At 36.7% G+C, this 25,903-nt stretch overlaps 1 protein-coding gene across 1 annotated transcript in view; it reads right to left on the minus strand.

Moving 5' to 3' along the window:
* The window catches only part of pwn (calcium-binding EGF-like domain-containing protein pawn), a 41,596-nt gene extending 37,603 nt beyond the window's left edge, over nt 1-3,993 (minus strand). Inside the window, exon 1 of the mRNA XM_028304827.1 lies at nt 3,835-3,993. Within this exon, the coding sequence (XP_028160628.1) occupies nt 3,835-3,910 (76 nt within the window). The 5' untranslated portion in view covers nt 3,911-3,993. The remainder of the gene's footprint in view (nt 1-3,834) is intronic.
* Nucleotides 3,994-25,903: the final 21,910 nt, after the last annotated feature.

The following is a 25,903-nucleotide window of genomic DNA, read 5'->3' on the forward strand; positions in this document are numbered from 1 at the left end:
CGTCGCCGCGGTCGGCAGTAGCGCGAGTTTTAGTGGTTTACCCCTACATCTTGAATGATAGAAATAAAGAAACATTACAATTGTTTATAGGATTGAATTCAAATTTGACTTGTAATATGAATTGAGAAAGATACTCACGGTTTTATTTAAATAAATTACAAATTTCTCAACAAAACTTTTTTTTTTTGGTTGGACTATAAAATACGATAAAATAATATTATTAAATCTCACATGTAAACTTCTGATGAATCGAAACAGTCTCTCAAAATAAAAAATCATACGTACCCTAATCAACATTTTCCTTTAGGAATCATCTAAGCCTGATATTTCTTAAATTATGACCTTAATAAAAGCAAAATATATGCCAAATAATTGTTAAAAACAATTAACAATTTTAGATACTATCTCAGTCTGCCTACGAACTACATATGAGCAGATAGAGGTAAAAGTAAGGATCACTCACACGGCATATTGGAGGAAAGAATAAAGGTTAATTTCTTCCTTCAGCTTTTAAGTTTTGTCACACTTATTCTTTAACAAATTCGCTCGTCAGTTTGCACACATTTCCCAACAGAAATAAAACGTATTTATTAATAAAAAGTCATTATTTTGAAGAGCACTCATACGGCCCGTGTGCGGTGTGAGTGATCCTAAATAATCGTCATAACTTTGGAACGGGACGTGCAAGGAATTTCTGAATTTGTTAATAGTTTTAACATATTCTTAACAATTTTTCAATACTATAAAAAGAAGCGGAAAGGCTTTATTTTCTGAAATAAACATGTTGACGTTTTCTTAAAGCGTGCGGTATGAGTGCTCCTATTTATTGGCCATAACATTTTTATCTTAGGTTTAACAAATTTTTAAACTTCATCGCAATGTTTTAACATATTTTAAGTAAAACTTCCTCGATTTTTGTTAAGATTGAAGCAAGGATCACTCAATCCACATGCACATTTATTAACGCACTAATCTCAGGAACTGCTGGTCCAATTTGAAAAAAATATTTTGTGTTGGATAGCATTTATCAAGGAAGACTAAAAGCTATATGGCAAAATGTTGGGAAAAAGAGAAATTAATCAAAAAGTCACGGTCACAGCAAGTTAGTAGTTACTCGTATGGTTCTGGCAAAGTAGGATAGAAAGAAAGAAAGAAAGAAAGATAGCGGGAAAATCCTTTTGTACGAAAAATCTAAACCGCTTAAGTTAGACGCTTGAAATTTAACATGCAGGTACCTTAGTAAACTTAAAGCTTAGTTACAACAGGATATTGCAAAATTCCCATGGGAACGGGAGTTAGTGGGAAAAACATTTGTATGAAAAAATCTAAACCGCGTAAGATAGACTCTTGAAATTTGGCATGCAGGTACCTTAGTAAACTTAAAGCTTAGTTGCAACAGGATATTGCAAAATTCCCACGGGAACGGGAGTTACCGGGAAAAAACATTTGTATGAAAAAATCTAAACCGCGTAAGATAGACTCTTGAAATTTGGCATGCAGGTACCTTAGTAAACTTAAAGCTTAGTTACAACAGGATATTGCAAAATTCTCATGGGAACGAGAGTTAGCGGGAAAAAACATTTGTATGAAAATATCTGAACCGCGTAAGATAGATGAAGGGGGGGGGGGGGGTAAAACGAGATCCACGCGCACGAAGTCGCGGGCGGCCGCAAGTTAACAATAAATGGTGTAATTTAGCTTGTCTCAAGAGTCAAGCACCATTTTGTTGACAAACGTCAGTGATCGGTACTGCGCCGTAGTCATAGGGCTGACTTCGGTAAAACGTGAGGTGCCAAACTGCAGTAAATGGCGGAGGAAATACATGATTAAGCATGAATTAACATGAATAATATTAACCACTTGTTTACCTCTCAGCGTCTTCAGGCAACTTAAAAAAGTACTTTTTTTTATTATTATTATTTAGGCAGTTAAATACTGCACAGTATTTAGTACACCATTTTCTTTATTTTTTTCCATCATACACAAGAATACGCGTGCGTGTGTTAATGCTCTCTCGTATGTGAGGCCTCGTCGAATAGTAATCCTGTAGGGTGCCATCGTGCTTGTTTTGTTTTCGATGTAAACTTGCGGAGATGAACAGGCCTGGTTAAACCACTAGATGGCGCTGTGCTTACTTCACTCGCGATATCATTTGTTTTTTTCCGATTTTATAAGTAGCTAAGAGGTGCCCAAAGTTGTTTGCAATGAAAATCGATAACTTTGATGATCGATAAATTTTTGTATACGGTCTTACCGATTTGAGTAAGATCGTAATAATTTTCCCCTATTTCACTGTAATCCAGTGGCCAAATCCATTAATGGATTAGATTCCTCTTCTGGGTACACTTTAGTCCATCGATGGACTTGTTTCCGCATCAGAGTATACCCCAATCCATCAATGGATTTGATTCCGCTTTTAAGTACACCCTAATCCAAGAAATTACACAACTGTTTAAAGTAGGAGTAGAATAAAAAACAATAATATAAAAAACAGTATACTATTATGGGTTCCTTGTCAGGACTACGTACACCTTAATCCAAGAAATTTTTACACAACTGTTTAAAGTAGGAGTAGAATAAAAAACAATAATATAAAAAACAGTATACTATTATGGGTTCCTTGTCAGGACTACGGAACCCTAAAAATTGCATTTCTAAGCCAATAATAGGTAATGTGTCATTAAAAAAACACAAAAATGAAAAATAATGACCAAAAAACTTGAAAAAAATTAATGAATTTTAGTTTTTATCAAAAAACTCAGTTTTGACGGGTACATATTAGTTAAATGAAATAAATAACATTTTTGTGTAGATTCAAATTTTTTTTTTAATAAGCCCTCCCCCGTGGGGGGTAGGACCACATAATTTACATTTATCATAAAATATGAAAAATTAAAACCTCTATATTGATTTTCGATATTTCAATCATTCGATATTTTGATTTTCGATCATTTGTCATTCGATTTTTCGGAGGTAACCCGTCACTTGATACTAAAATAAACTCTAACCCCCTTACTAATAAAAAGTTACACAGTTGTTGAACACTGTTTTAAAAATGACATTTCCATACTAAACGTCACTTTAAAACACTGTTCAACGAGCGTGTAGGTAAGTGTGGTGTAAGTTTTATTAGTAAGGGGGTAATTGCACAAGTTCAGAAAAGTGGTGCTAAGCCTGAAACAACTAATTAAAAAAGTACAAAAATGGCTATTTCCGGTGGAAACAAGGTCAATTTACGCCATTTGATACCGACGTAATACTTATGGAATCAGTTACTAATTCATTGGTCACTCGTATGAATCCAACCTGCCACTTCCTGGACTGGGAAGTGTAGGCCAAATTCTCCATTTTCCTCTGCTAAATTAAAGAGGATTCCTCCTTCATCATCATCATCGTTTCAGCCATAGGACGTCCACTGCTGAACATAGGCCTCCCCCAATGCTTTCATGTTGATCGATTGGTAGTGGCCTGCGTCCAGCGCTTCCCTGCTACCTTTATGATGTCATCGGTCCACCTTGCTCCTTCAGTGGAGACTAATGACCTGATGATGATGACGTATAATGAGGGCTATCGTTTTAGCGCTCACCAGTTAGCGCCACTGTAGAGTAAGGTCCTGTCACTTGCTAGTAGCGAAGACAGTGGCACCAACTGGTGAGCGCTAAAGTGGTAGGAGGACTATCGCATTTGCACTCATCAAGATGGCGCCACTGTAGAGTAAGGTCCTGTCAATCGCCAGGGGTGCCAACTGTTAAGTATAAAAACGATAGCCCTCATTATCAAACGACTATGATGATGATGATGATGATAAACGTAGGTATTTAATAGTTAACTCACCATTAACAACTTGTATCAGTATCGCGAATAAGATGGCGCCGAGTCGCCTCGATCGCCATCTTGTGCCGGCGGCCATTTTGTTGAGCTGCAGCCGTGTCACATTATTTGTCACATCACGTGACCACTGCCCTGTCCATGTGGACTGACGGTTGGTACCTGGAACAAAGATAAAGACAATTTTATACTAGTCAAAGACACTTGAAAGCCTTCTAAAGACTTTTTCATACCTCTGAAAGACACCTTATCCAGACAGTTTAGTTAAATTAATGACATTAATATACCGTCATTCCTTTCTTCGGTAATGACATTCTATCTTTCCACAATTTAAATAGCATTATAGTTCCAAAATACTGAACTATCCTATCCATGACATTGACAGTGGGGCGCCACCGTCAATACCGTATCGCTGGTTCCGATGTTTGCCATGTTGGAAACCATTTAGTTGAACGATGGTAGCGCCCCCCTGTCATTGAGTTTGGTGGGACAGTTCAGTGTGGGTCATCTATATTACTATTTTTTAATGATCATTCCTTCATTCCAACTGCCAAATTATCAGTAAATAATGACAGTTCTCCTGCAGTGGAGAGTGTGGAGACTATAAATGATGGAAGACACCTTCAAACTTCTCAATTAAACTCTGAGAAGAAGTAATGGAAATTTTAAGATGGGTAGATAAATAAAGAAGTAGGTAGCTGAAAGCTTTAAAAAATGCTTAAGATTCAGCTACAGTTGTGTTATTCCTTATGATCATCACAAAAAAATTTCGCTCTTCGAGATTCGAACCCGCAACCACAACAAGAGGGCGTCCATAAATTACGTGAGACAATTTTGGCTATTTTTCAACCCCCCCGCCCCCCTTGGTGAGATTTGGTGAGATTTTGCCGGACCCCCTCCCCCACCCCCTAATCTCACGTGATATTTAAAAAAAACCAGAAATTTAATAGTTGTGGAGTAATTTAACTGAGAAAGTTTTTTTGTGTGCTTAGTGCGAGTTTGCATGTACCGTTGTCGCTAACGAGTGCATCAAAAAGATCTATAAAGTTTAAGATTTTAGTTCTTGAAAGTATCTGCTNTGGTGAGATTTTGCCGGACCCCCTCCCCCACCCCCTAATCTCACGTGATATTTAAAAAAAACCAGAAATTTAATAGTTGTGGAGTAATTTAACTGAGAAAGTTTTTTTGTGTGCTTAGTGCGAGTTTGCATGTACCGTTGTCGCTAACGAGTGCATCAAAAAGATCTATAAAGTTTAAGATTTTAGTTCTTGAAAGTATCTGCTAGGGACGCTGTACAATCATCATACATTTAATGCATGTCATTTTTTACGCAGTCGCTAGCGGATGACAATCGATATATGTTTGAGATTGTATTCTGTTGTTGTACCTATAAATAAATAAATAAAATAAAGTCGCACTAAGCCCACTGATTAAGAATAGATCCAGAAAAACACGTGTAGTGACAGCGGTTAGTGCTAGGGTCTCATTGTTTTTTTTTTTACAGAAGTACCTAGTGTAATTATTGTTCCTTTCTACATAATCTAGCAAAATCGATTTTGATAAAAAAAAACTTGTTTTGTAATTTTCTTAATTTCGTCATTTATTCTACATTTTAGTATTCACACATGCAGACGGTAGCATTGTTAGTTTTATTTGTTTAGACGGTATAGAATAAAATGTCATTATCATCATAGAAAATATAATTTTTTAGGGTCCCGTAGTCCTGACAAGGAACCCTTATAGTTTCGATATGTCTGTCTGTCCGAGGTTTTGCTTGGAAACTATTGGCACTAGACAAAACAGTAGAATAAAATTTTGAAAAAACATTTTTTTAGGGTAGCTCCCCTACATGTAAACTGGGGATGAATTTTTTTTCATCTTCTACACCATCGTGTAGGATATCGTTGGATGACTTGGGGGTTTCAAAGACTATTTTTCAATTTAGGGGTCCGTTTGCAAACTTTTAAAGTTAAAAGTGCCAATTTAGGTTCGAGCAGGGCGTCCCCCCACTCTAAAAACTAGACTGTTGACTTGAAAAATCTGGAAAAACTGCTTTTTATAAACTTTCAAGAAAACCAAAACGGTTAGGGTAGGTCAGTTAGTTTAAGAGTACCTAATAGTCATTTAACTCATGTATTATCATATCTAATAAAAAATCCTTAGAAGAAAATATTAAAAGCGACTTTAGATGAAGTAATTGCTTGCTTCTGAAATATATTTTGTTAACGACCGACGACACGGACTTGGCCAATTTTTTTACTTAAGATTTAAACCCAGTTTTCTGGCAAACTCTATTTCTCTATTTCTTGTGGAAAAAAATACGTGATATTTCCTGAGACCCCCCCTCTCCCCCACGTGAGATTTAGTGAGGTTTTTGTTGACCCCCTCCCCCCCTAAAAGTCTCACGTAATTTATGGACGCCCCCCAACTGGTGGATTGAGTCCAATACTCAAACCGCCAGGCCACGTGGCTGTCACTTCTCCGCGCATAGCCCCGTCTAAGAATGTTATTGTTGAATCAATAGAATTCTAATAACGCATGTGAAATGTTCGGATTCATATAAAAAATCGTCCGAATTTTACATTCAAACAAAATAATCCTATAAAATATCGTGACCACAGACCATAGAAAAGAGGTTTCCTATGTTTGTGATCGTGACAATGGTAGACTAAGTAAAAAATTGGATTACAGTCCCGAAGATGGCAACGAGTAATCCAGTACCCTGGAGTGTCACTTACAATGAATGATTTATGATTAAATCAAGGTAACTAATGTGCACTAGGTATTTTACTAAACAAAATGTTTTTATCCATAAACTTCATAACAAATACCCAAAATAACTTAAAAATGTACTATCAATTGATTTCAAGTCACGATAGGTAGGTATCCGATTTAATTCACCGTGAAACTAGAACAACTGAACGATTTGAATTAAAGATCAAATCTGATTTCAATCTCAACATCATACGACTTTAAAACACTTTAAAAGCATTATAGATTCTAAAATATTCGAAAGACACGGGTTTTATGTCTGAGTTATTTATATTTATGTACTCACGGCTTGCCGTGTGGTGACGGCAGAGTAGAATACATTTGTCACCAACCCCTACTCTTCCCGCGGGTGTCGTAAGAGGCGACTTAGGGACTACACATCAAACAGAGAATGGGCAGCAGCGCTCTCTGAAAAACATCAATCTTTTAAACTGCGATCTCCAACCCGCCTGCCAAGCGTGGAGATTATGGCAAAACCCTCCACTATAGTGGAGGAGGCTCATAGTCCAGCAGTGGACTGTAAAGGGCTGTTGATGATGATGATGACTCACGGCTTGACGTTTCGGCTACTATGCTACAGCCGTGGTCACAAGCAGACTGGCGAAAAAGTATAATTCTTACGCCCGTATTCACAGACATTTACTATGAGGCCTCAAAGTGCGCGTGGACACACAGGGTGACACACGAACCAATCACAGAGCTCAATTCAATGCTGTGCGTTCGATTTGCTGCTTCACTTAAGCAAGCATCGTCTGTGAATACGGGCGTTAATTGAAATGTGAAAATGTATTTTCGTGCGCGACTTTAAGATACGATTCTAACGCTTCCAAAATTAGTACCCAGTATTGCGTCTTGCTCTATTTCGTAGTCTGAAAATTGCTGTCCCTCTCTGAAAATCGATTTCAGTCGGTGGTTGGGGTAAAATTCAGCCTTATTAGAGGGTGAGTAGCTGAGGAAACTATTCATCTCTTTCGCTCCTTCTGGCTCTACCATAAACGACATCGAAATTAAGAAAATAGTGAATAGAATCTTTATTTTTGAAATTATAGACATGAACATTTTTTTGCAGACCGATTATGGCGTTTCCTAAGTGTCATTGATAATATCGTTGGAAAAAACGGGATCATTGCTGAGAAATAAAATTCTGAAAAGGCATTCCTGAATCGCGGTGATGAAATGTTCGCTCGCGCTGAGTATAAAAGGAAAATGGTTTGCTCTATTTTCGGGGAGGTCCGTAGCTACGACGTAAGCCGGAAAGCAGGGATCCGGTCTAAGTCCCTGCCGTATCTACTATGTATATAACAATCAATAAATATAATAAAAATAATACCAAACGAAAACATCACGCAATGAGACGAAATCTCAATCCTACGTGCATAGCTAATTTGACCTCCCTTTTGATTATTAATATGAAACAATGTGTTCCTTTAAGGGTATACGTATACAGGGTGGAATTTTGTAAAGCCACCTGGAGGGAAAGTACTCTTAATACTGTAGATAGAAAAATTTACTGAAAGAAAACGTTCCTTTATAAAGAAAGAGAACTGTTTTCATAGATTTTCGAAAATTTTTCGAAAATTCACTACCATACCATACAATTTTCTGTACATAATTAAAATAATTTAAGATTTCATGGGTTTCCTTTCATTTGATTTATCAAGAGTTTGTTGGAGAGATTTCATCCATCCATCCAAATCTTTGATTGCAGTTCTATTTTTTTTCAAAAATAAAGGAATGTTTTCTTTGAGAATTTTTTTCTGTCTACAATATTAAGACCTACTTTCCCTCCAGGTGGCATTACAAAATTCCACCCTGCATACTATGAATAAAAACGCTCAGAATGGCTCTGAAACAGCTTGAAGGTTTTGTAGACTGAATTGAGAAAAGTTTAGGAACCTCTGATGTAGGTACCTAGTTGGCTTTTGTAAGCCACGTCTTGAGTAGCCATAATCGCCACATCATAATAATATTATATTGAGTAGAGTCTCATTGCTATGGGTTCAGAATTTCAGAAATTATACCTACTGGTTGATTTTTTAGTCCAGTCAATAAAGCATTATAGATGGAAAACCGTGGAACACAATTTCTGACTTTGGGACTTTATTTAGGTTAGTTAGGAGGTAAACATAGCAAAAGTCCCCGCCCTTAGCCTTTGAGCCGGCGGGGAGAGGGGGGTTTAAAGGTACCACTTTTCGGTTTTTCGCTTAATCATATGGGTCCTAGTGACATGACTACTATGAACCAAAAAAAGCTTATTCAATTTGCTACAGGTGAGATAGTCAAGTTTTTCTATATCTTGTATAGTTTTCGCGGCATCTCCTCTAGAAGGTCTATAATATTGGAAATTTTATTTTTGTCTTACATGTTCCCATCAGGAGAAAATCGACTAAATCAACATTGAGCTAATATTATAGACACGCGGGAGCATGTTAAGCCCAGTTCCAGGGAGGGGACTGCACCGTGCGTATATTTAAACGAACCACTTGGAGCCACTTTTGACTCCTCATCACTCAAAAACTACTTTGCATTAACACTTCAAATTTGGCTCATGTGTTGAGACTTGCAAGATAAACAACAGCTTCAAATTTCATAAATATACCTCAAACGGTTCTTTAGGTATTGACGTTCAAAAATCTATATGTCTGACCTATAGACCAAATTCTAACCACTTCCAGATGACCTTGAAGGTTCAAATTTGGCATCCAGATAGGTAGTTGGGTAAATACAAAAGAACAAAATTAAATAAAAAACCAGTAAATTTTAACATTTCACAGGTGATAGATAGATTTTAGTGTCCTAAATGTCGATTTTTGAACGTCAATACCTAAAGAACCGTTGAACCGTGAATTTAGTCGGTAAAAAATCATCCAGTAGAGATAATAATGATTGAGTGCCTCTAATAAAATTAATTTCACCACAACCGGACTTAAGTATGTTAAGTTTGCGTTAGTTGTAAAAATAATTTGTATTTTATTAATTTGCAAATTATTACATAACACATTAGTCACGATGTTTTCCGATCTGACCAGGATCTAGAGTTCAATTGACATTCACATCAGGTTCCGTAGGTCACAGCACTGTTACACACTTGTTATTCAACATTGTGGTACCCCATATCGGTGTATGGTTATGTATGAATGACAATCGTGGTTGCATATAATTTATTTAACGGTGGCATGCTTTGTTTTGTGGTAGGTGGCTACTGGTTTTTACCCGACTGCGTCAGAAGGAGGGTTATGTTTTTAATTGTTTACTTTCGTGGTAGGAACTATTTTACCGCCTCTGTGGTCTAGTGGTAAGACCACCTGCTTCAGACGCAGAGGTCCCGAGTTCGATTCCCAGTGGGGGCAGATTTTTCTGTTCGGTTTGGTTGGTGGTAGGGCTTGTTCTAAGTCCGCCTGGCTAGCTACCACCATCTTACCTAAGTCTGTCGCCATAACAACAATGTTAACAGCATTGTTGTGTTCCGGCAGTTAGAGGTAAGATAGTCAGATCCCCTGTGGTTGAGGATTCCGGGTGAAGCTCGCTTCCACCTTCGGCCTGATCGTCACTTACCATCAGGTGAGATACAGGCCAAGAGCTTCCTCGTTGTGGATATAAAAAAAAAGTAAAAAAACCGACTCCAAAAAACCTACACTAAAAAGCAGAATAATAATTACTAATTACCTACTTATTTATTAGGACGAATTATTAATATTTATGTAGGTATACCATGATTGATACTTTTGGAGTCGGTGCAGGCAAACTTTACATGTTTCATAATCTTGGCACCGACTCCAGAAGTATCAATCATGGTATACCTACATAAATATTAATAATTCGTCCTAATAAATAAGTAGGTAATTAGTAATTATTATTCTGCTTTTTAGTGTAGGTTTTTTGGAGTCGGTTTTATTTTTTTTTNCAAATCCGCATAAGACTCTATTTTGAAACAATTAAACTTAATGAAAACTCTTTGGGTTTATTGTATTCAATTTTGAACTTGGAAAATTGTCGCTGGACACCCTTTACAACGTAACCTCACTTCACAACTTCAAAAGAGTGTGACAATACCGCGTCCGTTCAAGTCTGATTGGAACCATGAGTGCACCAGATTAACTCCCGAAGATATCGGAACGATAAACGTCACCATCTTATTCACGTATTTTTGATATTCGGTTTGGCCGAAGCTTCGGCTGGTTTTTGGCCGAAAACGAAAATATGGCCGAATGTCCATTTTTTGGCCGAAAATGGCCGAAAACAAAACGAAAACGAATATTCGGTCGGTCACTATCCACAATCCTATTACCGAGATTTAAAGTCTAAAATAAAGCTTTTCAGTTGTCGGACATTGCGCTGTGTACAGAGTTAGTTGGTAAATTGTTTAATAGGCGGCACATAAATCTGACACGGATCATCGGAGACGCACCTGCGCGTGTTAACGCACCGCTGAGCTTGGTCAGTTTATTTAAAACTAAAAACGTGTAGGAGTAGATAATCAAACTGAATCATGTGCTTTAATTTATGTGCTTGACCACAAGCAACACTTCGTAACAAGTTATTTTTAGAGCGCTACAGAATACGCCTGAGCTGGAGATGATCTATCTATCTATCTGCTATAGATGTTCAATATATTTTTTTGTTATTTGTCGCATAATAAATAAATAAGTTTTGGTCACATACCTACCTACACTAAAAGCATTAATACTTACTTATCCCATGCTTTGCTCTTTCGCCTAACCTGAGAGCTACATTAGCAACGATCCGGGAAACTTCAGTAAAACATCTGTAATTTAAACAGCTGTCATTCTTTTGGTCAATTAGCATGTCGTCCAGGTGGGCGGCGCACCTCTCTCTGAATTCATAACGACATACTTCGCGCTTTGTTACTTAAGATGACGTAGGGGTGCGCTAATGTTTATGCTAAACAGGTGGAAAATTATTGCGTGCAAATGCAATTTGTCTCCATTACTATGAAAGTATAATACTCGTAATAAGGGCTACAACACTACAGGTTTTGCTTCTTCATATTTTGATCTATTTAGTGAGACACAAAATAAGGTCCTAGACTATGTTGACAATTTTAAGCTCACCCAGATCGCATTTAGTTAAATTTTAATTCTTTATTAGTTTTCAAGCCGTCACGCACACTATACAAATACGGTAGTTGTATTAGTTCCACATTGTTTTTGTTAAAGTCAGATCATATTGCATTATTGTAATATTGACACGTCTTACAGAAGGTAGTACAATCGGATTTCATGTCTGGTTACAGACATTTAAACTTAAAGATTCTTTCGTACGACACAAAAAATATATTTCGAAGTAGGTACGTAATAAATAACAAGGTTGCCACGAGTAAGAGTTAAACACAAACACGCAGCCCTGCGCAGGACTGTCTCCTCCAATATTTATCTGGGTGGTTTAATCCCACCAAAACAACGCTGTTTATACATTCAAAATAATTTAAATGAGCGTCGCCATTCGGTCGAATATTTTGCGTTGCCGTCCCTCCGCCTTCTCGTTTGTATTGCGGCGTCGATAAACATCAGCCACTAGGTTTTATTTGGCATTCACTATACCTGCACCGTAAATTGCTTGTATGTTTATAGAAAAGGCTTTTTATTCGCTTCCATGATGTTCCTGTTAGAATAAGCAGTTAACGCAACATTGATGTTCGAAGAGTCAACGAGTACAGTTGGTCATTAATCAATAATTAAAGTATTCCAGTTCAAATGAACCCTTCTGTTCGTAAGGCCACTACTAGCCAAACTGGCCCATCTATCACGTGGCGTCATCGCTTCGATAGCTCGCGGACTATCGCCGGCCGACATCGCTCAATCAACTAATGCACATCTACCTAAAGTCTAACGTACGACGTACTTGTGTACAATTTCCTTGTCAACGGGGTAATTGCTCACTCACTATAATTTTATTACCTATCGTCGGTTTAGAGACCATTTTTCAAAACATAAGTAGATAGGTATTCATTTTTTCAACACACCTAACAAACGAAAAGTGGATCCGACAACACCTATGCGATGTTTAAGGAAATAAGCGATAATAATGAACGCAAAAAATGTTGTTGGGAAATGCTGCCAATTGAAAATACCATTAGCCATGCAGATAATGTATTCACGAAAGCGTGATTTTATATGAATATTTATAGTCGTTTGCATGTTTAAAACTTCTGGTTTTTTACCATAAGCGAAATAATCTGCGAGGAAAACATAACTTTGGAGGCAACAGCCAAACGACAAACATATTTTTCTGTGAACAATTTGCATACATAACTCAATAAATTCTGCTAGCTTTCGAGGTGACATTGTGTCTTTTATGATAATACAAGTACGAGGGTGTCATTTTGTTAAGAGAGACTGAAATAAAGGATTGAATTTATTGATCATTTATGAATTTATGATAAAACTAAGCATGTCTCCCAACCAGTGACTCATGGCGTATTTCAAATCCGCATAAGACTCTATTTTGAAACAATTAAACTTAATGAAAACTCTTTGGGTTTATTGTATTCAATTTTGAACTTGGAAAATTGTCGCTGGACACCCTTTACAACGTAACCTCACTTCACAACTTCAAAAGAGTGTGACAATACCGCGTCCGTTCAAGTCTGATTGGAACCATGAGTGCACCAGATTAACTCCCGAAGATATCGGAACGATAAACGTCACCATCTTATTCACGTATTTTTGATATTCGGTTTGGCCGAAGCTTCGGCTGGTTTTTGGCCGAAAACGAAAATATGGCCGAATGTCCATTTTTTGGCCGAAAATGGCCGAAAACAAAACGAAAACGAATATTCGGTCGGTCACTATCCACAATCCTATTACCGAGATTTAAAGTCTAAAATAAAGCTTTTCAGTTGTCGGACATTGCGCTGTGTACAGAGTTAGTTGGTAAATTGTTTAATAGGCGGCACATAAATCTGACACGGATCATCGGAGACGCACCTGCGCGTGTTAACGCACCGCTGAGCTTGGTCAGTTTATTTAAAACTAAAAACGTGTAGGAGTAGATAATCAAACTGAATCATGTGCTTTAATTTATGTGCTTGACCACAAGCAACACTTCGTAACAAGTTATTTTTAGAGCGCTACAGAATACGCCTGAGCTGGAGATGATCTATCTATCTATCTGCTATAGATGTTCAATATATTTTTTTGTTATTTGTCGCATAATAAATAAATAAGTTTTGGTCACATACCTACCTACACTAAAAGCATTAATACTTACTTATCCCATGCTTTGCTCTTTCGCCTAACCTGAGAGCTACATTAGCAACGATCCGGGAAACTTCAGTAAAACATCTGTAATTTAAACAGCTGTCATTCTTTTGGTCAATTAGCATGTCGTCCAGGTGGGCGGCGCACCTCTCTCTGAATTCATAACGACATACTTCGCGCTTTGTTACTTAAGATGACGTAGGGGTGCGCTAATGTTTATGCTAAACAGGTGGAAAATTATTGCGTGCAAATGCAATTTGTCTCCATTACTATGAAAGTATAATACTCGTAATAAGGGCTACAACACTACAGGTTTTGCTTCTTCATATTTTGATCTATTTAGTGAGACACAAAATAAGGTCCTAGACTATGTTGACAATTTTAAGCTCACCCAGATCGCATTTAGTTAAATTTTAATTCTTTATTAGTTTTCAAGCCGTCACGCACACTATACAAATACGGTAGTTGTATTAGTTCCACATTGTTTTTGTTAAAGTCAGATCATATTGCATTATTGTAATATTGACACGTCTTACAGAAGGTAGTACAATCGGATTTCATGTCTGGTTACAGACATTTAAACTTAAAGATTCTTTCGTACGACACAAAAAATATATTTCGAAGTAGGTACGTAATAAATAACAAGGTTGCCACGAGTAAGAGTTAAACACAAACACGCAGCCCTGCGCAGGACTGTCTCCTCCAATATTTATCTGGGTGGTTTAATCCCGCCAAAACAACGCTGTTTATACATTCAAAATAATTTAAATGAGCGTCGCCATTCGGTCGAATATTTTGCGTTGCCGTCCCTCCGCCTTCTCGTTTGTATTGCGGCGTCGATAAACATCAGCCACTAGGTTTTATTTGGCATTCACTATACCTGCACCGTAAATTGCTTGTATGTTTATAGAAAAGGCTTTTTATTCGCTTCCATGATGTTCCTGTTAGAATAAGCAGTTAACGCAACATTGATGTTCGAAGAGTCAACGAGTACAGTTGGTCATTAATCAATAATTAAAGTATTCCAGTTCAAATGAACCCTTCTGTTCGTAAGGCCACTACTAGCCAAACTGGCCCATCTATCACGCGGCGTCATCGCTTCGATAGCACGCGGACTATCGCCGGCCGACATCGCTCAATCAACTAATGCACATCTACCTAAAGTCTAACGTACGACGTACTTGTGTACAATTTCCTTGTCAACGGGGTAATTGCTCACTCACTATAATTTTATTACCTATCGTCGGTTTAGAGACCATTTTTCAAAACATAAGTAGATAGGTATTCATTTTTTCAACACACCTAACAAACGAAAAGAGGATCCGACAACACCTATGCGATGTTTAAGGAAATAAGCGATAATAATGAACGCAAAAAATGTTGTTGGGAAATGCTGCCAATTGAAAATACCATTAGCCATGCAGATAATGTATTCACGAAAGCGTGATTTTATATGAATATTTATAGTCGTTTGCATGTTTAAAACTTCTGGTTTTTTACCATAAGCGAAATAATCTGCGAGGAAAACATAACTTTGGAGGCAACAGCCAAACGACAAACATATTTTTCTGTGAACAATTTGCATACATAACTCAATAAATTCTGCTAGCTTTCGAGGTGACATTGTGTCTTTTATGATAATACAAGTACGAGGGTGTCATTTCTAGGGCCTTTGAGAAAACTGCAGACATGTACATACATTCTCAATTATTTTGTTCTGCAGATAATATCCCAATTTTATTTATGAAGTTGAAGAAGCAGGTTCTCGAGAAAACTAGAATAATTTGTTTATTACATAAAAATAAATTCTGATATTGATACTTTATTCTAAAACCTTTTTTATTATTTAAGTAGGTCAGACTAGTGGTATGTTATGATTAATTCATTTTTAATTGTGTAAAAACTTTTTAACAGATCCTACTTACTATTTATTACATCGATTTTAAAAAACAGAAACGTCACAGTGACAAATGTCGCGATGATCGCTGATCGCTGCGTGCAGACGCTGCATAGATCGCCGCGACCAATGACAGGACGCGTTGATGTGAACACATCGCTACAAATTCATACACGCTGTCTGGTCGCCATCGCCATCGTCATCGTGCACGCCGGCTGCACGCGTTGGTCTGGTCTAACCTTAAGAAATACACACGTCACAAAATGTACATTTCTGCGCGATTTTTCGTAAGTTGTCTTGATTTAGACCTTGGCCAATATCCCAATAAATTGCAGCAACTTATCGTTTCCTCTGCTGGAGTTCTACATACACATACCGCGAGCGTCCGGCCGCTCGCAGTTACAGAGTCAAGTGGCTAACTTTGAGTGCGCTTTCTTGTCGGGCGATTCTCCGGGCAATTGTTGTTTGCGAGTTGTGTGCCACAGTGACCAGCGTTATACTGATTGTTAAATATTTTTCTATGATTCCATTGGGAATGAGAATAAACGGTCGATGAAATCCGATAGTGCTGAATTATGTTCCAATAACTATCTAAATGAAAACCAGATGGTAGAGACGCTTCCTATGAGTGAGATGAGTTAAATTTTATAAACAACTGTAAAAACTTAAAAGTAGATCCAATTTGTTGTAGACATTGTTAATAACCCCACTTCATTAAACTCGTAGGTAGTTAGTTAAAAAATACGGCACGCATGAGTACCTATTTCATTAAAGGTAAAATTGGTAAATTGTAATGATACTTAGTTAAGGGACGCTCTCATTTATTTCAGGGTTTAGGTACGCAATAGCGCACCTACGTAAGGGCTTAGTAGTAGTTTTACGACGTTTCAGAGCTGTGTGAAGTGCCAGCGGGTAATTCCGTGTGCACACAGCGAGGGCGTTAATCAATGTAACCAATTTCCGGCGTTTGTTACAAGCCTCGTCGCCGGGACGTCGGCCGCGCTCACACGGGGCACAATACGCGACCGCCGGATCACGATTTAATTACTTGAAAATATTTGGACCCAAAAGTCTATTTGTTCAAAAAATAATTCTCATTTTTTGAAGGAAAACTGTGTCTTATGTACCGAACATCTTCGATTTTAGGATATTTGTCAAGTACTTACTATTTACTACTTTTTTGTTAATATTTTATTACTATCTGCGTTCTAAAACAATACTTAGCTTGAGAACATTTTTCTTAATCAATGTACAACTTCTTTAAGTTTTAATAAATATATTATAGAGCTTTCGCAAAACATCGCTCATCGCATCCAAGAACTGACTTATAGAGTTTGATTATATCAAGTAATAAAAGCTAAGTAAGATAATACATTTTCATCAGAATTGCACAGATGGCTTCAATCGCGCATGTGGAGCACTACTGGCTCCCTAGCCAAAACATACATATTTTGTTATGTAGATTTTCGCTCCCTAATCGATTTCACCATCGAAACTGTCACACACCTCTGGTGTACGCGTCCTTAGGCGATAGAGATCGCGATTGTTGAGCGAAACGCTCGAGGTTAATGAGTTTCATGCTACAACTCCGATTAAGTAACCTTGGATCGCAAGTGACTTTTAACCGGTTAAAATTAACTATTAATGCAATTAATAACTTGTTATTGTATTATAGTGCTTCTAAATCAGTGTGATTGTCTACGATTAATAATTAAAATTAGTTTATTATAATAATTTTTGGGATAAAAATCATAATTTTATAAGCATGCTACATATATTCAGTTTAACATAGAAAACTTCATACTTCTCTGTATTTTGTGTTTAGAAATATTTTATGAATTTGTTAGAAATACATTAAAAATAATATAATTATAATGAAACAAGTAACAAGTACACTTGTAAGTTATAGTCCAGTAGAATTAGCTTTTAAATCGGAAATAATTCCTACAAAAGATTTTATTGTTTTAATGGCTTCATTGGTTGCCCATTAAGATTCTCCTAAGTTTTCGACTTCGACGGAGTTGTGCTTAAGTGGTGGGGGCCCCCGAAAGAGGCATTTTTTCGGTTTTCCGGTTATACCGCGTAAAGGACTTACCCTATCAAAAAGTGGTCTTCATGACGGTTGAAGGGCACTTAATCCTGCATTGAATAAGACCAAATTCATATGTTTGGGACAAACCGTTCTCGCGCTAAAGTTCGGCAAAGTAGAAAATATACGTATAATTAATGACCCTCTCCACGTCCAATGGTTTGTTACCCACAGGCTTCCAAGTCTTAAAAAGGGCCAACTCAACCAGTGTAACCCTATCAAGGCTTACGAGCTTGATGCGCCTATCCTTGTTCGTCCCAGCCGTTCCTTAACTGCGGTTGCTGCACCTCTTCCTGGCACTCACCTGAACGACTCTGTGTTACCTACTGTGGCTGCCCCTCTTCCTTGTATCCTCCTTCATTCTCACTAAAATGTCTCTGGGGTGGTGGCGTAGTGAGGCGGGTCGTTACATTCCCTCTAATATGGTCGAGTGAAGCGATGGCTGGTTCACTTGTCATGTCTGTGAACAGGCGCTGCTTTCGGGGACTGGTCAATCCAAGCTATTCAAATTTATGTATGCGAGTCATTTCTACTAGTATCTTAATATGTAAGTCTAGATATTAGCACGTCACTACCTTGTTTAATATACCACGCAATCTTGTATACCCATTCTTATAAGATACACCATACAAGAATGCATGGTAAATTCAGTGAACTGCTCCTGAATCGAATGTACCTACTACTACTATTTCTATTTATTTATATTAACCGGCAGACAGTGGTGACTGAGTTTGTTGCGGCGCTTCTTCTCAGCACTTGCCAAATGTTGGTCTCGAAGCGCTGGTAGGGTAAAAAGATTATGAGACATGTACATAGAGGCTCCTTAAGAGCAAAATGACGATTTGTAAGAACTATTTATTAGTCCAAACAAATAAAGAAATTTTGACTTTGACTTTGACTTTGACATAGAAAACTTCATAATTCTCTGTATTTTGTGTTGAGAAATATTTTATAACTTTGTTAGAAATAGATTAAAAATAATATAATAATGAAACAAGTAACAAGCACACTTGTAAGTTAGTGACTTACTTGAAAAAAGCCATTGTATTCGAATAATAACATTTCAAAATTCTGTTTTGCTGTCCGACATCTGCGAGACGTCTGAAACAAGTTAGGCTATTTCAATTTTTAACTTTTCTTTAGCAAATGTGTCATGTTGTTTGTAACTCCGTTATTTATGTGTCCACTGTATGAAGGCGCGGCGAAATGAACAGTTGCACTGTTTTGTGTCCAGCACTCTCTCATAAACGTTGACACGAAGCTTCACGTCTGGAATGTCTAATATAATATGTAAGCGAAAATGTTGAATTTCTATTCGATTTAGAATTCAGTGATTAAACACAACATAAATACTCTTAGGGAACTTTATAATCACGGTAAACATGTCTGGGTTTTACCATGGCACTTTTCCTTTAGCTTTACCTAAATAACACTTCCATTTTCTTAATGCAATAACTAATCCTAATCATACATAAAGTAACTCAGTAAATAACTGCCAAATTGTGCGACGGCAATGTCGCGCTCATTTTACGTAAATTAATCATAATTAAAGTTATTATCTTATGCCATAAAATTTATCTGAATGTTCAACAAACCGGAATCTCATATTTATTGCATTTTGGAATTGTATAATGTATATTAATTTTATTATAGCCCTCTCGTATTATATTCTTTCTGCTGCATTCGTAGGAAATACATGTTTTCTATTAATTTAACCCACGTGAATTACGTGACTGACAAACATGAATATTCACATTTTCAAATGTACCTATATGTGAGTTATGCTGTTGAAACTATTGTCATGGTCAGTATTAACATATCTTTGTTAAACACAAACTGGACAAACAATTTGGATTAATTAAAGTGTGAACAGAGCCATACGATGGAAATGCGGTGAACCGAATCATCCTTAAACTAAATTTTAAATGATCAGTAAAATTAAAATATAAAATACATACTATGCAATCCTGATGATTTACAATTTTACAAGCTTTTTTATTTAAAACTTAGGGCTTTATTTATATTTTTTAACGTTTAACGTTCGTACGAGTATTAGGATTTGGTTAGATGTTGACATGAGAGTTATTTTGACTTTATGTTTGGAAGTATTTAGTAAGGACCAGACTAAAGAGATTTTACCATTCTGTGTCTCCGAAGAACCGGTTCCATCAGCTGCGCACTATTTCTATTGGTAAATAAAATCGGTTCAGTCCTCTAATTCTCTCGATTGTGTTTGTGGTTTTTTCCAGCTGCAGGTGCGAATGAAAGTGGCATTAGTGCAAATGCGCTTAGAGGACGTAATTAGCCACCATTGTACTCGGGGCGGACTCGCTCGAATCGTCTCCGCGCAGAGTCGAGTGTGTAGTTTGGGGACATCAACAATATTTATGCACCTTCGAAAGACTTGTAGAGTCATAAATAGCAACGGCTCGGGGATGTCAGAACCGAACCGGAAACCGAGATAATTTATAATTAAAACAGTCGTCCATCTCTACTAAACATAACATTTTAATATAAAACTATTTTACAATAATCTATTTATAGTTTACTGGTACAAATAGTATAGTAGCAGTACAAAGTATTTCGATAATCCTGGAATTCTCCATAATGTAAGCTTGTCAGTTAAGTTCGGCACGTGATCAATCAAAGTTTCGGGACGTCCCGACTCTCGCGCAAACGATTCGAGTCCCCTCAACACTAGTCACGTGACGTGTGTGCTCGACGAGAAACACAGAAAATGTGAAATAATTTAGGTTAGGTTAGGTTAGGCAAACGTAACATCTTATAGGTAATATGTTTTAACAGCACTTCGTCCAGTTTTGATCATGACTGCATTTCAGCAATTAAACATATTTTTTCGCAGTTTAAAGAAATTATTTGGTAGATATTTAAAGTTACATTACAGTGCCTTGTTTTCCTGAACGGAATAATTACCTATGTAAGTTGCAGGTGATAATTCGATTAGCCACTAAACTCGGCAATTTATACCGGCTGTAGATGTGTAGTTGCCGAAACTGAAAATATCTAATACGAGTAGTATTGCTACGTTTTCACAGCACTACGAGCGCGGCTACTTCGCACCTATTCCCGCTCACCCGCCATTGTTTGTGTGCGAGTAAATTATCGCGTTGTGGGGTTCTTGTGTAATTTAATTTAGGGCCTACAGTTTGGAAGGCAAGTAATAACTAGCCTGTACGGTAGGCGGCTCCATAATGACGCGCGTAGGTTAGACAGTCTGTAATGATAGCAAAGTAGTTTCATATTTGTTTGTCTAACGGTCAGACACCTCCTCATGATGATAAAACGTTATACGTCCGTAGCATGTGTGTAGAAAAGATAATAAGTCATAATTTAGCTTTTGCTACCGTAGGCTTAGTCGCAATTATACCTAAGAAAACTATTTGCCATTTATAGCCAGACTGGCAAAGGTTAGTAGGAGGAGGGTTAGTAGGATACGGAGAAAATCTTATCATTCATTCATTTTCTTTTATATACTGTGTGTTAGTTCACTCTCACCTTAGATTATTCTAGATAACAAAATCAAAATATTTTGAAAAAGATGGTAAGTAGGTACATAAAACAGAATTTGAATTCATGATATTTGAAATGACCATGAATCCAATGCGAAGTTAATTTTTAATGACAGACGCGAGTGAAGCCACGGGCGAATATAAGTTAACATCGTAAAGTTCTTAACTATGTAGGTATACCCTTTTAAATATTTGATGAAGTAATTTTGATAATTGGCTTACAATTAAATGAAACAGGTTGTGGAATGTGAAATGTAGAAAGTTTGTAATTTCCTTTATTAGATTCCCTTTTTGATATACTCGTAAATGTGTGTCTCGCATAATGATGTGATTTTATCAGTAAAGCTAATTAAGTAATTCTCATCTAGCTGTTTTGTTGTAGGCTTGTTGAATTACATTACACGGTGTAGAAGATTTTGCGGGATCGTTGAATTAAAATAGGTATAGTTAGTTTAAAAACAGATCACGCAACGCAATAAGATTAATGTTTGTCACATATTTATTGTCGTCGCTGTTGAACCTGTAACTTGAATGAGACTTCGTTGGAGGTCTCAATGAAGATTATAATCATAATCATCATAGCTACACAGGAATTGCAGTGGTGAGAACGAGAGGTGGGCAAAGTCGCTTATGATTTTCGTCTTCCTAAATAAAGAAATGTACTATAAATGAAGTTTATTTTCTACTTAGCACACATTTGTGACGAATTTATCTTTAGATTTAATTCTGAATTATGTGCAGACAAAGCAGCTACGTAACTAATGTACACCGGCTTTATTGTCACAACATAAATCTTAAAATTGCGAAATGATATCGCTCAAGAGACATCTCCGCCTTGTAAATTAAAGTGTAGGATACGTCGTCGGAATAATTTCAGCGCGAGTGTTTATACACGGATCGTGTCTATTTGCCACAAACACATTTGCGGGGAAATTGCTTTCGATCGACAAAAATTATATCAACTAAGTAGTACCCGTTTTATGAATGAATTTGATTTTGACTTGACAACTTTTTGTTGATTCGTTGAAAGAGTTTATTTGGCGCTTTACAATAAGTATGAAATTAAAACAATCATTAAAAAAAATTGTAGGTACCTATTCGTCGAATACAAATTCGTTTCAGCCAAAGGACGTCCACTGCTTGGACTGCTGCTGGACAAACCAAAGACCTAAATATCTCTATGAGAGTTTCACAGATAGTGTAACAAATATCTCCCTAATGAATTTGAATTTAAAACACGCAGTTCTATTCATATATGTCAAGCAAATCAATGTACGAGTAGTATGTATTTTCCTTAATTAAATGAGCAATAATTTATTTTGAGTCCTGTATAAAACCAAACAGGTGTGACTCCACAACGGAGTAGGTACGGTTTAATAATTAAATAATGAGCTTGTGTGTCGGACTTCGCCGGCACGGCCAAAGAGCTTCGAGCTTAAGTTAAGCTTATTTCGAATGAGACAGAGCTAATTTGAGAGGATAATGTTGCACACAACATTAATTATCTTAAGCTTCTTGATAGACTCGGGCCAAGTCTAAGCTAGTGAATTAATGCATAATATATTACTGTTTACTCGCATTACCTTCACGCTTAGGAGACTATTATAATCTATAATAAACAAAACATTGACTATGATGAACAATATAGGGGAGAGTTTGGTATATTGTACCGCCGGGTAAATTGTACCACCCTCATATTTCGTAAAGTATTTATTGAATGTCTGTAATTGCAACACTCAGCGATACACAACTAAATTCAATTAATATCGGCCATGTGGTTTTAGCCGTGACAACGAACACGTGTGTTTTATTTTGAAAAGTATTTTTTCATTGTTTTCAAGTAACTTTTGACAATGCATGTTTAGTTTGCAATTTTGTTAAATTTAATCACAGGGTGTTTCTAATATATTATTTAGGAACGTAAATTAGTGTGGATTACAATTATTTGAAACATTTTTCGGTATTTATAAGCTACATTTTTTACCGATTTTTTAAAAGCACTATCACCTAGTCGGCTAAATTGTACCACATTAAGTTGTATGGAACTTTACCAAAGGATTTTGAATTTTTTTTTAGTCAATCATATATTTTGAAGTTATAATAGCGAAGTTATGTTTAACTAACAATAAATGAAAGCAAAAGACTGGCAAAGTAGATGAGGTACAAATGTGCGTTACGATAATTGGAATTACAAAACTTTTACTCAAAATCGTGATAACGTGTAAAACAATATCGATTGTCTATGTTATTAACTACTGTTCCTTTTCGTTACCTAATTTGTTAAGAATGTATCGTATAATATTTTTCCATAGTTTTTTTTATAGGCTTGAAATTTATTGAAATCCAATTTAGTAACCCTGTGGTACAAATTATCGAACCGGTTGGCTAAATTGGACCGATGCTCTGAACTCGTATTTTCTTGATTTGTGCTAAATATACAACAATTGCATTGAACCTATGAAATAGTAAGTTGAATAATTTCTCTTTAATTATATACCATGAACATTATCAAAAAGAAAATAGAACTATGTGTAAAATGGGATTGAAAAAAACTGGTCCAAATTACCGGACTCTCCCTTAGTACCTTCATTGTACTAACTCTTATTATTCTCTTTGAGCTGTGAGAAATCATATGGTATATGTATAAATATATAATCATATAAATATATACCATTTAATCAAGCTTGTTTTTTTTTGTTATAGGTAAAAGTTGGTTGGTTATAGGTAAAGTCCCTTGACATAATTATTAGACAAAATTGTACAGGAAATTAAGTTATTCAGAATAGTTGTGCGCAAAACGAGCGTGGTGGTTTCACAAACTGTAATACTACACTCTTTAGATACCTACTCAGTTTTCAATTATAATTACTCGCGGCATCACACTCACTTCCATACCACGTATCGCCGTCGGCCGCAGACTTACACGTGTATCTTGTAAGAGAAATGGCATGTCTTGTGATCCCACAATGTTATGCGATACTGCTATCAGCGTCAGAAAGCTGAGTGAATGAGCAAACATGTCTACAGTGGTGTACTCGGCCACACAAATCTGGCGATTGCTCCGAGGGGAGGTATTAAGTAATGCGATCCAGACGACTCTCCCGGTAATCGCCATCATATTTGTCCTATTCATTTACCTTTTAGTTTACGGAAAAAAATATGAATGAGCAAGTCGCAGACATGGTCCAGTATTTTGAGAGGTGTTGTTGATTAGAGTGAACTTATTAAGATGGCTTAAATTACACTCGGCATCAAATAAATCGCACCTCCCGCGACAAGCACTTATCAAACGTATGCATCCCCACTTCCCACCAACATTGGTACCATTTGAAAGCCTAGTTCTAAACTTAATTTCATTAAAGGAAAGGTTTTTACCACAAAAATGTGTCTTTACAAGGATCCAGAGTCACTTCTTCAAAAAATAGGTAGTTACGCTATAGCCATTTTTTATGACTATAAAACTGTTAAGTTGGGATTAATCGCTATCCATCTGTTAAAGAGGACACGTGAGATCTTTGTTTGGTTTTATAACCATAAAAATTGGTCTAATTGATCCCAGAGGTGAGCCCAAAGTGAGGTCTATTTTCAAGTCACATTTATGGTATATGTTAATCATTTATTTAGTAATGAAATGTATTTTTCTTTAAAGATATTTATTGGACTTTCAAATAACACCAATATTGTTGGGGTACCATAATTGTGTCAGAAGAAAATCTTTAAAGTTCGCGTCGCGGAAGGTGCGGTTTATTTGATGTTGAGTGTATTTTGAATGTCCATTGATGATGAGGTCCCAAAATTGGAGAGTCTTTACGTGTTATACTGTTACTAAGACTATTGTTATACACAAAGATACTCGAAGACTGCGTCACGGAATTCATCCTTTACTCGGCATGAGGGAAGGGTAGAGACGCCTCAACGAGTCAACAATAAGCATATGGCTCGCAAACAGATGTTCCCCACTTTGCCCGAGTGATGGCTCTATAAAAACAGATAAAAATATTAACAGGATGACGTCAGAGCAACCTAAATTTGGTCTCTGTGGATCGATTGTAATATTCTATTTTGTGTGAAATCGCATGGACACAGCTTGGGAGACCTACGTACTTAATTTTTTTGTTGTTGAATATTTGTAATTTATGCGGGCCCCGCATGTGTATTTGCGCTTATTTTAAACCCTTATTTTCACTACTACCTGTATTTTGTTTAGTATTAAATTTGTTTGCCTGCATCTTAATTTTGGGTCATTTATTTCATTTGTTGAACTTTGAACCACCTCGTTTAATGAGGATCGAACCCAGATTTTTTGCATGTTAAATGTTATTTAATGTTGTCTATACAAAACTAAACCCTGGCAGGGTGTAAGGCTTTCGTGTGGTACTTACCTTTGCTGCCCGCGATTTATTGTTCTGGTTACAGCCCACACGATTAGTGGTTTTGTCTTCGGAAATGAATTCGTATCCTAGAATCGTTACAGCTAGTAAATAGTGGCCTGCTTGGGTCTGCCGAATCCAATCTTACTCGTACCTACTTGTAATAAGATCAAAACCTTTGCTCATTTCAGGTTAGT

This window comes from Ostrinia furnacalis, unplaced genomic scaffold, assembly GCF_004193835.3.
Source record: "Ostrinia furnacalis isolate ACB-3 unplaced genomic scaffold, ASM419383v2 OfSCF1534, whole genome shotgun sequence".
NCBI lineage: Eukaryota > Metazoa > Arthropoda > Insecta > Lepidoptera > Crambidae > Ostrinia > Ostrinia furnacalis.